The sequence below is a fragment of the Pezoporus wallicus genome, unplaced genomic scaffold (assembly GCF_028554395.1).
Source record: "Pezoporus wallicus isolate ANWC-B61680 ecotype Strahan unplaced genomic scaffold, APGP_CSIRO_Pwel_v1 contig_371, whole genome shotgun sequence".
In the NCBI taxonomy this organism is placed as follows: Eukaryota; Metazoa; Chordata; class Aves; order Psittaciformes; family Psittacidae; genus Pezoporus; species Pezoporus wallicus.
Window position 1 is genome coordinate 61948 of NW_026640468.1, and position 17300 is coordinate 79247.

General features: G+C 41.2%; 1 protein-coding gene across 4 annotated transcripts in view; it reads right to left on the minus strand.

Annotated features, from left to right (window-relative positions):
- Positions 1-411: 411 nt before the first annotated feature.
- Positions 412-17300, minus strand: part of AOPEP (aminopeptidase O (putative)) — a 188030-nt gene continuing 171141 nt past the window's right edge. For 3 of the 4 annotated variants that reach the window (XM_057418963.1, XM_057418962.1, XM_057418961.1), the window contains 2 exons: positions 6402-6488; positions 3517-3803 (listed from right to left, as the gene is read on the minus strand). In XM_057418963.1, coding sequence (XP_057274946.1) covers positions 3663-3803; positions 6402-6488 — 228 coding nt within the window. In that variant the 3' untranslated portion in view covers positions 3517-3662. Of the gene's footprint in view, positions 888-3516; positions 3804-6401; positions 6489-17300 lie in introns of those variants that run through there. The other variant, XM_057418960.1, reaches the window with a different exon arrangement.

Below are 17300 nucleotides of genomic sequence, written 5' to 3' on the forward strand. Positions count from 1 at the left end.
TGCAAAAGCAGAACTGGGGTCATTCTTTTTCCTAAACTTGTAAATTAATGTTGAACCACTGTGCAACAGAAAGACTCGACATACTTGCAAAAAGTATTTATTTTTACAGGAGTATTTGATGTAAAATGAGAGTGTACGGGTAAGTACATTCAGAAATCTGCAATTTTAAATTCAATTAGGATGTTTTCTAATCAGTGGGGCAGTATGTTCCTAGGAAAGAAGAGCTACACTCGATATAATCACTGTGCAAAAAAGGAGCACCACAGGGGTACAGAAGACATTTCAGAAAGTGGAAGGTCTGGCATTTCTGGTAAAAGTTAACTTAAACAAGACAAGAGAGAGAATGCTGATTTTGTGCTTTCTGTAGTTCAAGGATGATACCTGGTCACTTTTCACAGGTATCTGCCCTTCCAATTAATTTCCTGAGACCCACCCCAAATCCTGCTAATTTTATATTGTTTTTTTTTAATTTGGCATAAAGGTTTTAAACAAAATGTTAAGTACAGAATATAGTTTCATTGAATTTCAGGGATTATTAATGTTAGCCAAATTACTGAAGTGCATGAAATTATTCATATCTAGAGTCCCTGGCATCTACAAATTGGAATGTTTGTTTCACCAAAGAGCAAGGATAAACCCCAATTTTTTTGCACTAAAAAACAACCTAAAGCCACAGTAATGTGTCTGTGTGTAGTTCATTTTGTATGCGTGCTGTCTTGGGTACAGTGAGCCTCTGGAAGGCATAAATACTGAGAAGTAAATGTTTTTGTCAGATGATTGTTTTAGCAGTCACATAATCCCTTCTTTGATGTCTTGGGTCAAAGAAATCCTAGTACCATCAGGGTTTAGTAGGAGGTCTATTAAAAAGAGTTTCTCTGTCATCTTTCCTGCAACAGAAACAGCAGTAAAAGTTATTAGTCTGTCACGATAAAGGACTATCTGTGTATTCTTCATTGCCCCAGCTTTCTAATTGGAGTTACCGGTAGAACGTAACTGTGGTCACAGAGTTATAATGATCTCTTTAGATTTCTAGAGCTGCCACAACAAGGTTTGGAAAAAACAAAGATTCACACTGCAAGCACATTTGCTTGGTTATTAGCAGGTTACTCTGAAAATAATGCTGGTGGTCAGTTACCCGAGCAATACTGTGTGATATGCTACATATCCACATACCTTCTCATCTCAAGCCAACAGTTGTCTATATAGTACTGAGGTAGTTTTTCCACCTTGGGCCATTTAATGTTTAACATCAGGACATCACATAATGTATACTGATTCGTGTTTTGGGAGAAAACAGTAATATTTCTCAAAGGTTCTGACAAAAGGTACATCTTTTTTTTGCTCTAGGGCTCGACTCCTGTTCCTGCTGAACTGAGCCAGTGTGTAAAATCAGAACTGATATCAGCTCAGTAGGCACTGGAGGACGGGTCCATCAACAGCCTGGAACAACAGCAGCAGCTGTATGTTGTTTCCAATTGGAGCTGCCAGAATTTCATGCAAACAACACACGGTGCTAACCTACAACTGCAGAGAGATCAGGACAGCATCCATTAAAGAGAAGACTATGAAACAAAGCTTTATAGACAATTCCAGGTTAAAGTCACATACATTTATTTACTCTGACATTTAGAAAAGCATGGTAACCAAATTATTGTAAGCAGTGCCTTACATCTGCAGTCAGATGGAGAACTGGACGAGTGCTGTTATTCTCTACTGAAGCCAAGAGTCTTTGGTCCTCCCCAGGTCATCTCTGCCTCTTATCCTTGGTATCCTGCATCTCACACACATGCATTCACTGTAAATCTGCCCATTCAGCTCAGCCAGCAAACGCTCTCTGCCCTGCACAAGCTGACATTAAGCGAAGTTTCAACCCTTCTCTTCAGGTGTAGAACTTAGCCACTGTGAACAAAGAGGGAAACAATCACTGTTCACCAATTAGCTAAGCTCTGCACCTCGCCAGAGAGGTTCCTGTCTTGGTGTAGCTAATTATTAGAGCAGGCTCTTCCACAAGGCATCTGCTGCTGTCCTCTGTTGCCTTCCTGTTTTACGGACAGGGCAGATTTCACACTGTGCACAGATCAGGTAGTTATGCTGAGTTTCATACGAGGAGCTGGTTATGGCTGTGTGGTAATCCCTGGCAATGTGATTTTAATCTTAAGTCACAAATCATCATGCCAGGAACCCAAACAACCACAACATTAAAAGAAAGCTGTGCAGTCACACAAAGTGTTGTACTCATAACAGTATCTTTAGATTTTATGTTATAGCTCACCATGGACTTCTAGTCTGTCTGAAAGGCCAAACGGGCAATTCTAAACTACTCCTAACACGTGTATCACCACATAATTTTCCCATGCTAGATACTCACCACCAGAAGCTTGTGCAAATTTTGATTTTTATTTTATTATTGAAGGAAATATCTAAGACAGTTCCTAGTACACAGTGCCAGAACAAACTGCATCTCCATGTTTCTGGCCTTCAGACACTTGAAGGCATCTACTAGACTAAAAACTGTTGAAAATTTTCTTGGCAAGCATAATTCTTGTCTATACAAAAGAACAAAATGGCTGTTCATAAACAAACTTGTTTTCATGGTATATATCATCTGCTATATTTCATATGAATAAAATAAACATCACAAATTCAAGTGTTCACTACAAGTACTGCTACATGTACAGGCTTGAATGGGAGAAAATGAAGATTTCTGCTCAGTACCCATTAGAAATTGATGCTTTTGATAATTCAGATGCCTGAATTTTGATACCATAAATCAACTGTAAAGTTATGTGAACAACCAAGGCAACCAGAGTGTCAGTTGGGTTATATCATTAAGCAAAAATCTGAGGTATGCTGTACTGGAAGAGACCTTCATACCAATCCTAATTGGCTGTGTGTTAAACATGCATGTACAGACACTGTAGGCTTACCTCTAGTTACTCAAATAGACTGAGAAATGGAGAATATGTTTGCAAATTACCAGTTTATAGACTGCAGCAATCTTTACTCCATGAACATTTCTTGCAATTCTGCTTTTTCTCTGGCGATTCCTTCCCCCCCTAATTTCAGATTATGTATGATGGTAAGCAGTTTTTTCATGTTAAGGTTGCTCTTCTTACCTCGTAACCAGTCTTCAAAGGCCTCACTACTCTTAACACAAAGCCATTTGAATTATCAGCTTGTTCTCACATGATTCAGGTTTGCTTCCAAGCGCAAAGCTTCATGTGTCCATTGTAAGACTGCTGCCTATCAAGTCAACACGCAGCTTCATTAAACAGAAATGCTCCTTGCACAACTGCAATTTCTGTGAGAGGAGTTAAAAATACAGAATGGGAAACAACTGCAGGGGAGGCCTGGCCTGCTCTGGCCATTCAGACTTACAGTTGCCTCTTGTACAGTCCATTGCAAAGTTTACAACAAAGCCATGCTCCATGCTCTCCAGCTAGGGTCTACAGGTATCTAACCCGCTGCTACAGCAGATGGAATTAAAAAAATAGGAAGAAGAATTTAAAAAAAAAAAGAAAAAGCAAGACACTTTTAACAAGAGTTACTTCTCGAGCAAAGCAGCCACAAGCTCTATGGTGTGCCAAAATTTATTACATCTGCACCTTATTTCAGCATGAGGCAAAGCCAGGGTGTTTAATCTAAAAAGAAAAATCACCTCTTCAGAACAACATCTCTGCCACCACTTTGGCTGAGGATGCATCCATATGTTCTCGTGCTGCAGCAAAGCATTTATGTGCAAGTTCTTGTTGTTTCACATCTTCATTCACCATTAATTCACCATAGAGATACACACCCATTGCCTGAAAAAGGAACACAATACACAGGCATCCTATCACCAGTAATAACCAGTTTGCTGGTTTTCATTCTAGTGGCCTTCTAGTACTCATTTAATTCAAAACGAAACAAGACAATCCAAAATACATAAAATAGCATTTACTCTAGAGCATTTACCCTTCCCCCCAAACAAGTAGTTTTCTCTGGACCTCTTTAGCCTAAGGATGCTTGTCTGTATGTTGTATTGAGTGTGTAAGAACAGGATACTAATATAAGGGGTATATGTTATGTCGTGACAAGAAAATGCTTTCTCACTCCATTTTTCTTTCTACTTTTCAAGTTGAAATCTGTATTCTTTTATCCACCACCTCAAATATTTCCAAATGCCCCTTAAGAAAACAGCTTTGTCCTTCCATTAAATAGTTTCTGTCCAACTGGGATTTTTACACACACATGAATGAAGAGGACGTCAAGTGAAACAGTCCCCTCTAAAGTTCCCATTTGGCAGTAACTGGATGTGAACTGAACTCAGTCATCTCTGTCTTTCAGACTCTACATCTGAGGTATGGCCTGAACATGCACAAATTCTGGCTTGATAAGGCAGCAGGCTTTTCCTAAGTACTCATTCTGGATATAGCAGCTCTCAAGAAAGACAATGGGGGACCTGGAGGTGAAGTCTGGAGCCCTTCGAAGGCAGGTAGCAAAGCACTGCCTAACTTAACAGGGGATTGCCTTTTGTTCTGATGATACATTTTTTTTTCCTAATTACAGAAATGCAGTAAGTGTTAATCCCCATTTATCAAAATAGGATATACATGTGACAAAATATTAGCAGGTTAGCACGCTGACTTTTACAGTTGTACTTACTGTTTGGACACTTGCCTAAGAGGAAAAAATTGTACAGCACTGAAAAAAACAATTTTTAGTACTATTGCCCACAATTTCTACCTTTGCTGGTAAGCCTTAGAAAACATTAGCTTCAGTAGGAAGGGAAGAAGTTTAGCAAAGACTGACATTAAAGGAAAAAATCCCAGAGTGGTAGAAACCTGCCAGATTCCTTGCCAATCCCCTAAGTGTGTGTTCTGCCTCCCAGAGACCCAAGAGCTCACATTTCCAGCATCCGCAGCTGCACCAGGCACACACACACAGCTTCGGAGCTAGGCTCCAGCTGCTTTCATAGAGAATTTCAAAATGTTAAGAGTTTTGTTACAAACAGGAATTACCTTCTCTACCCAGTGTTAGTAATTTCGCCGCAAGCCTAAACATCAACAAGCAGTAAACACACAGAGTTTCTGCAGACCTGAAAATAGTCATATTTGCATTTTTTCCTAGATTTCCAAAAAAGCTAAATCTTGCACAATCAGCAAGGCCATGCAAGTGCTCTGATTTGAGCTGCAGTCACTCCAGAAGCTGGTTGTGCCATAAACTGCATGCACTGCTGGGGTTAAGTAAATTAAATGAAAGATACTGAAGATTACATTTAAAAAAAAAAGTTGCAAGAATCATGTCCCTGCACTGCAGAAAACATTACTCTTTATTTGGCATAGTATCTGTTCCAAACATAATGCAAGTCAGTATGTTTGGCTTTATGGACTCATGGATTCCCCCTCCGCCACAGCTTCTACTATGGTTATCTCCATCCTTTCATAGGATGGACATACGCACAATCTATACAACTCCTTATTTTCATAAAGGATGTTGGTTTATGCCTTTTTTTTTTAAGAGAGAGAGCTTGCCAGGATGTTTGGCTCTTGTTTATTGGCTAAGATATAAATAGAAGGTATACTACAGAACTGGAAGAAAGACTGCAATAGTTTTATTGTGCTGTTGTGACAAAGCATATTTGCCTGAAATCACAAAAACCTCACTGGCTGTAAACGGCTTGGTTAGTTGTCAACATAAATGGTAAAATCATTAATATCTTGCCTAGACTTTGACCTATCTTGCTATTTTTTACATACATACATTTTAAATATATAACAGTCATTCTAGGCAGTGAATTGTAAGAGTTCATAGTGAATAAAAATAAATAAGGTGAAATAGAAAGAACGAGGCAGACGTGCAATTAGAATTGTAAGTCCATAATGCCATAAATAAAAAGCTGTAGTAAAGATGCCATGTGCAGCCAGCCTTTCAAGACCTTCAAAATCTTCTGGTAACATTTCCCTAACCATGGACAGGCCTGCATTCTCTGGATGTATATCACTGTGCTGTGCTTCTCCTGGACATCATCTTGAAAACCTGAAGTCAGCACAGCACTGACTTCTTTGCACCTAGCTCATATCTGTGCATTAACATTCAGAGCTATACTTGCCTTTGTCATCCTAAAACAGGAACCAATGCTGAGAAGTACCTTCCTAGCATCATTTCTACCCTACATAATATGGAAGGAGAGGAGAAAATATTCCCTATTACACCACTTATTAGAGGATCAGCATGCTTAGGAGGGGTTGAATAAACTTCCTTGAACTACAGTGTTTAAGGGCAAAAGAGGCAAAATCTAAATACATATTTCAGTATTTGACAAATTTAAGCAAGGAAATATGTTTAAATAATCTTCTTAGTTTCACACTAAGAGTGTCAAAAGCGTATTATTTGGAAAGGGCTAATTAAATGTAACTGACCTGATCTTCTCTGAGGAATTTCTCAACATCTTCATACCCAGGCACATACTTGTGTTTAACAATAAGCTCGCACCACCGATGCCGAACCTTTGAGAAGAAAAAAAATATTAGAGAAAATCCCCCAAACTGTATTGTACCTGCGCACATGCTGATAAAGGATACATCTCTAATCAGTTTTGTTTCATCATTGTTGTTGGGTCTGTTTTTTTTTTTTGTGGGTTGTCTCCCCACCCCAGCAGCCAGGCAGGTGCCTCTCAACACCGGTCGGTAAGCCGGTTGGTGCAGCGCTCTGCACATGCAAGCCCAGGCTTTGGAAACCCAGAATGCCTAATGACAAACTCCTGGTTCCAGGCACAGATCTGCAGCATCTTCACCTCCACTGTTTTCAGTCTTGATTTCTTTTCCCTTAAGTTAGGCTAGAGGTGGTTTCTTTTATACTGATGGACGGGGGGGGGAGGGTGAGGAGATTAGCACTGGAAACATCTGGAAGAGACATATGATACAACTGATAACTTCCCCTATGTAAGTGTATAGTCCAAGGGATAAAAAGGCTTAAGTATAATTCTGTACCGATATTAAATCCATGCCAGGGTAAGAGTTAGATATAAAACCATGAAACAGGGAGCTTTCAGTTAAACAAAACACAGTTGCCATCCTATCTTTGACAGTAAGAGATTTTAAGCACCTTGCAAAGCACTTAAAATGCTGGGCTGTTCTACCAAATGCGCATTGACAAAAACAGTTATTAACATACAGTAATGAAAAGCATGGAAATTTACAAGCAAATCACAACTGAAAAACATTTTTAAGTAGGGTGAACATTAATTACACGTGGGTGTTTTTCGTTGTTGTTGTGTTTAGATTTCTGATTTGTTCTTAGCCACTTCTGTGGCGTGTCATCTTACTCTCCAGCAAGGCTTCCTCAGCTGTAAGCAGTGATCAGCCTAGCATTTTATATTCCATTCGTGGCTCAGCACTGATTATAAAGGAAAAGTTACATGCAATAAAACTCCTCCACCCTCGCAATCCTTCTGTTTCAGCCTGTGTTCTTACCATCTTTCAAAAGACAGGGCACCCAGTAACAATAACGTGTCACAGTAAAGTGTTAGCAGTTCTAACAGTTTGCAAAACCAAGTCCAAATTGTGCTCATGTTGAGTAACTGAACATGTACCTTTTTCTGAATGACAGATTTACTGGTAACATTGAGAAGGGAAGCCAGAAAGGGAGGGAAGAATGTCACACTGAAGTATATTGTTCTCGGAGATACAGTACTTAAAAATACTTTCCTTGTCCTAGTCCTTGCCAACTTTTCATCTCAGGAAAAAATTTCAGACTTCATGTAATTAGATGTTAATCCTATTAGCATAATTAACAAGTGATAAATGCTCACAGGTTGTGAAGAGTCCTAGAGTCCTTGTTTGGGTACCTGATGCCTCTTTCCAGCTGACCTCTTCAATGAAAAGTTTGAACACCACTTATGAATGAAATAAAATACTGAGGGGTTTTGTGGCTGTGTGGAGTTTGCACTCACAGCATGTAAGATCCTGAACAGTTACAGTGCAATGGATGGTAGGGAATGAAAGCAGTCTCTTGAAGGTTTCTGCTGACAAAACAAGAGCTGTTAAGACTCCTCCAAATAGGAACCAGCGCTAAATCTACAAAAGTAAATGGCTTTCCAAGATTCATCTCACTTTGCTATAGATGCCCATATCCACAATGTAAACCTTCAAAACCCTGCCCAGTTGCTTCTTCTCCCTGGAGACGTTAAACATTTCACTAGTAAATCTTCCCAGGCAATCCAGCTTTGTTACAGAGCATTTCTCATAATATCGAGCAGCTTCATGCCAGGACCAAACCTTCAAAGCTCAAAAATAAAGCATATGCCTCTCTCATCCACAGAGTGAGTGAACCAAACAGAATACAAGCACATTTAAAAGGCTGTATATCTTCATCTGATACACATTATTCTGCACATATTAAAAAAAAAATCTTTATGTATTCTCATGACATGTATGAAAAACGTAAGGAGAAAGAGACTGGATATTCTCCTGGGATCACTGCTCTTCTACATCTCATGGTCCATCAGTTACAGCACTTATTCAGGAGGTGAACCATCAGGTCCAGTTTCTGTGTCTGAAACTGCACCGTGAGTGAGAATATTCCATCAGCACATTATAAAGCATTCTGGGGTGGCGCTCTCTTCACACCTCCTGATGAAGCTGGTTTTGCCCCTGCAGTTCCTAAAATATTTATTGATACTAAGTTAAGAGGTCACAAGACTTTAGGGCCTAAACTTCTGAGTGCTTTTGACAAGAAGCAGGGACCTGGTGCATAGTGCACAAGCCAGCTCATCCCCATCACTGCAATAGCTGCAGGGAAAGCAGAGGAGAAGTTCTTCCTGCGAAGGCATTTGCGCGGTCCTGCTACCTCACATCTAATGTGGTGTATGTCTGCCTTACATTTGTATCATGGCCTGATGATCTGAATCCTAATGGCTTTGGAGACCACTCAACAATTGAGCTGTGTCTCTTCCCTTAAGTTTCCTGCCTCCACAGGGCTCGTCCTTTCAAATAGTTTAAAGGAAAAGTATTTATTTGCTGAGTGAGGCCTGGGATAGCACACGCTTTTCTTTCGTTCATTTTCCCCCCTTTCTTTCCCAGGGAAAGCACAAATCCTGGCATGTTTACAGACCTGACATGCTGGCGCTTCTCCAGCTGGGGCAGAAGCAGCATTTCTGTTATCCTCAGATTACACGTTTGTCCCGTTTTCCAAAATGCCCAGATGCTGTCGTGGCAAAGCAAGCCACAGGAGAACCAATTGCTGCCGAAGGGCCGCAAAACCAGGAGGAGGGTCGGCCCCACCAGCTCTCCCTTGTCTCATATGGGACCCAGTGGGCAAAGCACAGAAACTGAAGATGGCTCTGAGCGAAACGGGGCAGGGGGTGACCTGCACAGTGCTGGCACTGAAATCTTCACTGCTACTTGGACTGAACATATGTATCGGTTACTTTCCTGTCCCCCACACGCCCCATGCAGTGTGGCACTCAGATGGCCATGTAACACAAACTGCACCTAGACCAAACAAAGTCATTCCTCTGGTACATGCACTATAAATAAGTAATTTTTCTAGTATAATCCATGCCCTAGGCTTACACCACAAACATGGGAATTTTATTCACATAAGGATGGAAAAAGAACCATCAGTTCCCAATGCCTCAGCCAGTGCTTAGATCAAGAAAAGTAAAACAGGCCCCACAGCTTCACAGCCTAATGAATGAGTCATGTGAACAGGCACTTTTAACAAACCAGTCTCAAAAGGAAATTCTGGAAAATAAGTAGCTTGTGGTAGGGCTGAGCTAACCATACCGCATCCTGTATATGCTTCTCTTGGGTTTTCTGTTCCTACCAGGAGCAAACATAGGAATTCATTACTCCTCTCTGGATCTTCTACACATGGCGCTGTGCTCTCCTGCATGGTTCGGAGATGCATACCATATGTAGTTCTGGCTGGGAACGCCACAAACAATACAAACTGAACCTGAAAAGCAATTTACAGCAATCCTTCCTGCTTTCTGCTGGCAGAAAGCACATACAACTTTGTCTGGATGTGAAGCAACACCTGCAACCGTCCTCCTACCCACACACACACTCTTACTGGTTTGGCAGCTGCAGGGACCCACGTGCCAAACTGGGAAATGCAGTTTCTTCTCTCAGCCTCCAGTGCTGACCTTCCAAGACTGTGGCTGACGCCCAGGACTCCCAAGGATGGGGAGAGGTGGACGGGTTGATAGAGGTCTACTGGGAATTCCGGTTTGTTGTGGGTGGGTCCTCATTGCCTAGAAATTGTTCTTCCCTCCTGCCCTGCTTTTACAGCTGGTGTGAACATCTCCACTACCAGCTTTTTAAGCTAAATGAAGACTGTTTTTCAAGACACAGCCCATATTAGTAGTGCACTTCTGAGGCACAGTTCATTGCTAGGAGAACAGTGAGACGCTCATTGTCTTGGGTACAACATTTGAAACCCATCTCTTACATTTTCATAAATATTAACCATATCATAATCTAAGTACTGGCAAGCACTGAGATGAAATGTCTTGAAGGGATGCTGCTGTCAGATAGCAGAGTGTTCCAAATTTAGAAGCAGCAACGTACACAACTCCAATGGTCCTGTATTATCCTTTAGTTTCATTTTAAGAAAAATACACAATATAGAGCAACAGTATTTGCAACTCAAACATTACCTGGATTTTGGCAGTGCATGGAAGATGTTGAGAAACCAAGATTAACTATGCTGACTTAGTCTGTTCTCAGACAACACAAGCTGTTGTGTAAAATTATTTAACTGAAATATAATAGTAACCCACCTCTAAGGCAGACCTTTTGTTTTAGCAACCTGGGTCAAAGCCTTTTGGGAAACAGTGCTTGAAGCTAACTGATTAAATCCATCTAAGGCACCAAATATATGGCTTGACTTTCAAAAGGAAAGTCCTCAGTGACATATCTGAGCAAAAATATTTTAAACTATTTCGAACGCATCTTAAAGTGGTAACTTTTTTCTTGACCCAGGTGATAAATTACTTTGCATACGCCATATTATTCTCCCCTTCCACACATGAACAATCAGACAAGCCTAAAACAAATATCCTCATAGAAAGTTTTATATTTTATACTGTAATGATCCAGCTTACTAATGTTCTCCATCATATATATACCGCAAAAAATTAAATATTTTACTTCTGAGGTCTACAAGTAAGACTTACAAAGCAAGTAATTTAAACCATGCCTTTACTAAAGGGAGAAAAAAGCTAAGCCTTTTTACTATGCCTTTGGTCTGCAGAATGGGAGACTAGCTTCAGGGAACATGAGTACATTTTGCTAATAGCTGGATCCAATTTAAAAGGCGCCACGAGACAACAAATTTAAATCACTGAACAAAAGCAAATACTTCGAGATCTTAGAAAATGGGGTAAATACATTGAAATACAGTAAGAGTTACTGTTCGATAAAATGGAAACTTTATTAAAGGTAGGAGGCATTTTTGATCTTTATAAAACACAGGTTCGGACTCTATTGAAAAAAGATATTTTTTAACACCTTGAATCTTAAATGTTAATTGAAGAATCTGAGAAGCCAGGCTCCAATCTATCTTGTAAAGGAAAAGATACATAGAAACTTTTTTGAATAACGAAGCTATGCTACTACAAATTAGCAAGAAGGAAGCTAGTATCTCCAGAGCACCACAGTGCTGTTCTGTTCCATCTGAAAGCATTTACCTCCAGTCTCTTCCTATCTACACATAAATTTGATTCACATATTACAGCATTTTCCTAGGTAATTAAGAAATAATGCTTGTTGTTAGAGATGAATATTTGGACTAAACCCCAGGTTTTACAATTGCTTAACATGGAAGAACTGCAGTTCAAGAATTGTCAAATTTAAAGTGCATTTAATGGTTTAATTTTTTCCCTCTGTCAAAGCTGAAATGGTTACTCTTCAATACACCTGTCAGTTCCATCACTACTTTCCATTCTATATAGTGTCAATTTCAAATGGGTATTCCTATCTTTTATGCCACAGTATAAGCATGCTTTAGCATGCAAATTTGGCTTCATGAACATCAGGGATGATCAGATGCTAAAGCAGCTAGGAAGGAGCAATGAAACAGCCACGTGTGTTTCAACTGTGCTGACATAGTATCAGTTTGGCACTCACAAAAAATGTATTCAATAGCCAAAAGCCTACTGGATACAAGCAGAATGGATGCATCATTCTGACAAGGATTCCTCAATTGTGATCATTATATATGCCAAGTGTTTGTCAGGAGACTGAGCAAAGAAGCTGTCTAACAGGTTAACTGAGCTTGTACTCTGGACCAAAACTTCACAGAATTTTCATAGCCAAAGTTATCTCCCCGGCCTCACAGCACTCCCTCTGACAACACTGCAAAGAATCACAGAATGGTTAGAGTTGGAAAGGGCCTTAAGATCATCTAGTTCCCCCCCCCCCATCATGCTGCTTTTCATTTTGAGTACCAGAGGAACTGCTGTTCATTGGGTATAGGGGCGGCTGGTCCTGAGGCTGACTGAGTTCATTAAGCCTCATCACGAATAGTACATCATTGATTGTACAGTAAGCCCTGTCCCAGCTTCTGCCACCTTGGACACCCTCCTTTCCTTATGTTCATCCCACAGTGCAAGTATGTCAGCCCACTGACAAGGCAGCAAAATGTAGCACAGTCGTTCAGGAAACTAAGGTAAGAATGATCTGGTCAATTGAAGTAATTTTTCTCAGAACCTGTCATTTTGAGGAGGATTATCTAGAGGTCTAAATACTTTAAAACCTGGAGTATGAACCAGCCCATTAAAAAGCAACTTAAAAGTGTAATTTTAGCAGAATAACAGACTTCAGATTTTGGTAATATTTGTAGCAATACCCTACTTCCTGAATTCATTTTACTCCTTCTGATTCGTATTTCTGCACAGACCAAACAATTGCATACTACAAAAGGTGCTGGCAACAGGGAACTTGCAACAGGGACTTGCAAGCCCTGTCTCTCCTTCTACTCAACATGGAGTGCTGTGTGCTGGTAGAGCTCATGCAGCAACTGCTTCCATTTAGTAACAGAAAACAGTTGTATAGTAAAACTTAAAAAACCAAATCCTGTTGTATGGTCAACGGCAGACTGTGGGACAAAAGGCAGCATCTGAGGCTGTAACTGCACAAGGGTGACAGGAGGTCAGGCAGCATGCTCTCACAGCTGTGCAAGCCTCAAGTAGCAATAGGTGCAGGCTTGAACCTTCTCACCTTCTTAACTGTGATTTATGGGCATGTATTTCTTTCCCATCCTTTACCTCCTCTCCAACTGTATGATCCTTTTTTAGCATTCACCCAGTTCTACACAATGCAGTGTAGTACCACAGCCTTGCTTAATAGCAACCTGATCAGACACCTCTCCTCCAGCTATCGCAGACCATAAACACAACTCTACTTCCACCTCCAAATAAAACACCGGCTTCTCCACAGCTAGCATGGAGGCTCTTTTCTGCATAAGCATACAGAAACACATGCTGCTTAGGAACATCCAAGCAGAGCAGATCCCATCCCTGCTGCTCTCTCTCTGTGTTCAGAAAGGCATAGTGACCAAAGGGCAGCATTTCAGGACAAGATTCATTGCTGGCAGTGAAGCACATGCTGAGGACTTGTTTGGAAAAGACAAATGTTCTTTTTTTCCCATCTCAGGTTCACAAACAGAGAGGTCCCAAATAAAGACCAGACACTTCTGTCCCTGTGTGAGCCCCATCTGTAATCAGGGACATCTGTGTTAGTAGACGGGAATTTTCCGAAAGTCAGAAAAAGCAAGAGACTAAGCAGCCATGTCTAATCCTTCTTCAAAGGCGGCACAGGCAATGCCTCTCTTCTGGTGTCAAAGCTGTCACTGTGAATAAGTGACTCAGTTAGGATGCCCAATTCTGTAATCTCAGTGCTCCTCAGCCTGCCCTTCCTCCTTCTTTCTAACAGGAGACAGGCACACAACAGGATTTGACCTCCCGTTATCATTCTTCTTTTACAGTGTATCAGCAAAGTGACGATAGCACAGTGCCCCACAGCATGTTTAGATGAGAAGGGGGCCACTAGCATCAAGGTACTGTGATAACTTCATAGTGCATGTGAGGTAAGGAAATGTTTAACAAAGCACGTGAACTCACTTAATTTGGAAAACAAAGATTTTTAAAAATAAGCCTTAATTAAAAACATAAATACAGTACTTATACTGGAAAAAAATGCTTCCCCTTCCCTGTTTTTCCAGTATTTCTTTTCAGCAGGCTGGAGCATTACTGTCGTTCACAGCTTGCACCAAGATGGAGATGGTAGAAAAGATGTCATAGGCTATCTTTCAAACCATTTCACTGGATATGTGTGCTGAGCTCTGCTTTCCTGCAGTGCTGCTGGCCCTCAGGAGCAGGGCTGTCTTCTGGCTGCTAGGAGAAAAAAAGGCTTAGGCAGTGCCACAAACCTCCCTGCACTGCTGGCGCTGGGAGAAGCTCTGGTGTCCCAGCTGGACTCTGCGCCAGCGCAGGGTGAGTCCCTGTAGCACTAGCCCTGTGCCTGTACCTTTACCCTGACGTGCCTCGCGCCTTCCTGTCCCTGCTGAGGGCTGCTGGGTGCTCCTAGGGCTTTGTTGCCGCCCGCTCTCCATCCCCACTTGTCCCTTCTCCCTGCTGTGTGCCCTGGTGAGGTAGGCTGCACAGCCCATGTGCGAGCAACGACAGGATACTGTGGGCCTGGAGATCCTGTGCCTCTGAGGCAGGGGAAAGAAGACCAGGTCCTAGCCCCAGGTACAAACAACCTCACACTGCAGCCCATACCAATAAGTACTGCAGGAATAAGCCCCCTAACTTCCACAAGGTAAGGCTGGCTTGAGCAGATGGATACATCCCAGCTGACACCTCATCCAAAAGGCATCACCACAACTGCCTCTCCATCTCAGATATAACCCCATCCACATTCTCTGACACCCTACTGAAATGCCCACCTACATTAATTAGCCAGCTAGAGTATCTGGTATCACCATAGGTTTTTTTTTTCTATCAACATCACAAGTGATTCAAACACTTTCCATCGCCAGTGCTTCTCTTGGCTGTCTCTGGACTAAGTCTGCCTAGCATTTTTATCCATATAGTGTGAGTATATGTATTTCAACACAAGCTATTTATACATGCACATAAAAGTGTGCGGGCTTATAAAACCAAATGTTGTAGTGGGAAAATGCACATAAACACCCATACATCTGAAGCAGAAATCCAACTCTGAAGAGCTTGAGATCAAGCCCACCAACTGTCTGTTACCAATTACTTTTAAATTACAACTTCTGTTCAGCAAAAGGAACGACTGCTGCAAGTATCAAGGCAACAATAAGCTATCCCCTTCACTTATGCCCCACTCTCTATCACTCTATCTTTTCCCTTTCTTAACTAGAGGCAAGAAAAAGCGCCTTCCCTTTATCTTTGGCCTCCCACAGTGCCTGTGGTCCAAACATTTGTGATTTCCAGGCAAGATTACTGTCACAGACAGGATCTGGAGCTCCATATGAAAATGAGACTCAAATTCCAGGCAATGAACAACGTGGCTGCCTGGCTTTTCCACAGTTTAGGTCACAGGCAACCCATCCAGCCTGCGTTCACATCCTTCCAATTTTGCGTAGTTTAACACTTTGCTTCCAGTTTTCAAAACAATTAAACATGAGATTTTGACTCTAAAGGCAAAGCCCTTTCACACCACTTTCACACACCCCCTTTGACTCAACCCCCAGCAAAAATTCTTAAGTGAAATACATATTGATTTTATAAACTCAGAAGAAACCTGCCCATTTCTGAAATTAGAACATCTAGCTTTTAATCCATGTTTCAGATTTTGAGTCATCTTCTCCTCTTTTATCCCCTGCCTTCAAAAACAGTGACCACTGCTGCTTAGGATGATGCATACACCATGTGGAACACAAAGAAATTCCTCTCCAGGACATGGTAACCCCAAAGGTATTTAAATGGCACGGAGTTGAAAGGAGGACAGCAGACTTTTACCCACACAATACTAAGTCAGTGACTGAGTGGTGGGGCTAGATCTGTGTGGCTAAGGTAGTGACGTCAGAACCAGCTACGTTAAGCAGTTTTGAACTGTCCTACTCCTTGCACTATTTACACCTCACAGACTTACGGCATAGCAGATTTTTTCCAACTCTGTGGTCCTGTCCAGGCATAACCTGCATCTACAGTCAGCTTTTATGCAGGACTGAAAAGTACTAAATGAGCTGTTTGGATGTAGCCTCAACATTAATTTATTTTAAATAAAATACACCTTCAATTTTATTTTCGTTTAGAAATAATAATACCACCACCACCACAAACCAACCCCCAAGAAACAAAAAAAAACCCAAAAAGATGCACCACACAAGCACAAAAATGCCTACAGCTTTATAATGAAACAAAAATAACTACAGCTGATAGCTAAGAGCTTTTATTTATATTTTTAAAACTACATTCTCCTGGTCATTCTAGCTCCTATGACAGTGCTTGCATACATATGCAAGCAGAGTAGCCTTTTGAATTTCATGACAAGGCCAGGTGTTTTGTTTTACAGTGCTAGGTTTGTACTGTCCTACACAGAAACACTGTATATAATTTCATATAAAGCTGTTGCATCCAATTCAGACCACCTTTGGGATTGATTTCAGAGGTCTAGAGGACTCCATTCTGCTTTCCAGAGAACAAGACATAGAAGAGCAGGAACCAGCACAAATCCCTTCCTCCATGGATTCTTTGGATAAATAGTGAAAAAAAACCAAACCAACACAATTCCAGATTCAGTTCTCTCTTACCATCAGCTCCCCCACTTTCAAGTTAAGATTTTGGCCTGCCAGATAAGGAGGAAAATAGGCCCAAAACCAGTTAGAAAAATACAGGTTGATAAGTAATGGCACAAGGGGCTTGGAAGCTCATGTTAATGCCACCCAGCAGCGAGCAAGATCACTTGGAACAAACGTACTGCTGTTGGCTCCTGGAGTAGTGTGGGTTCAGGAGTGCTGACTGGTGCAAAGCTATTTCCAGTCCTCCATAAATCTTGTACTCTGATCATGCCCTTCAGAGAGCTAATGCTGATGGAGGGATTTTCTGTTCTGAAGTGGCTGGAAAAGCCCCCATACTTTGCATGTAGCAACAAAACAAACCCAAATTATAGCTACTTGAGATTATCCTTTGATCAGTCTTACAAATTCATCCCAGCACATTCACTCAGTTATGACAGCCACATGAGGCAGAGTCTGTCCCAGTGCACGACTCCCACTGCTTTTACTGGAAATGTTCTTCCCTCATTGTGTTCCACTTTTTTAGCCTCATACTGAAATTT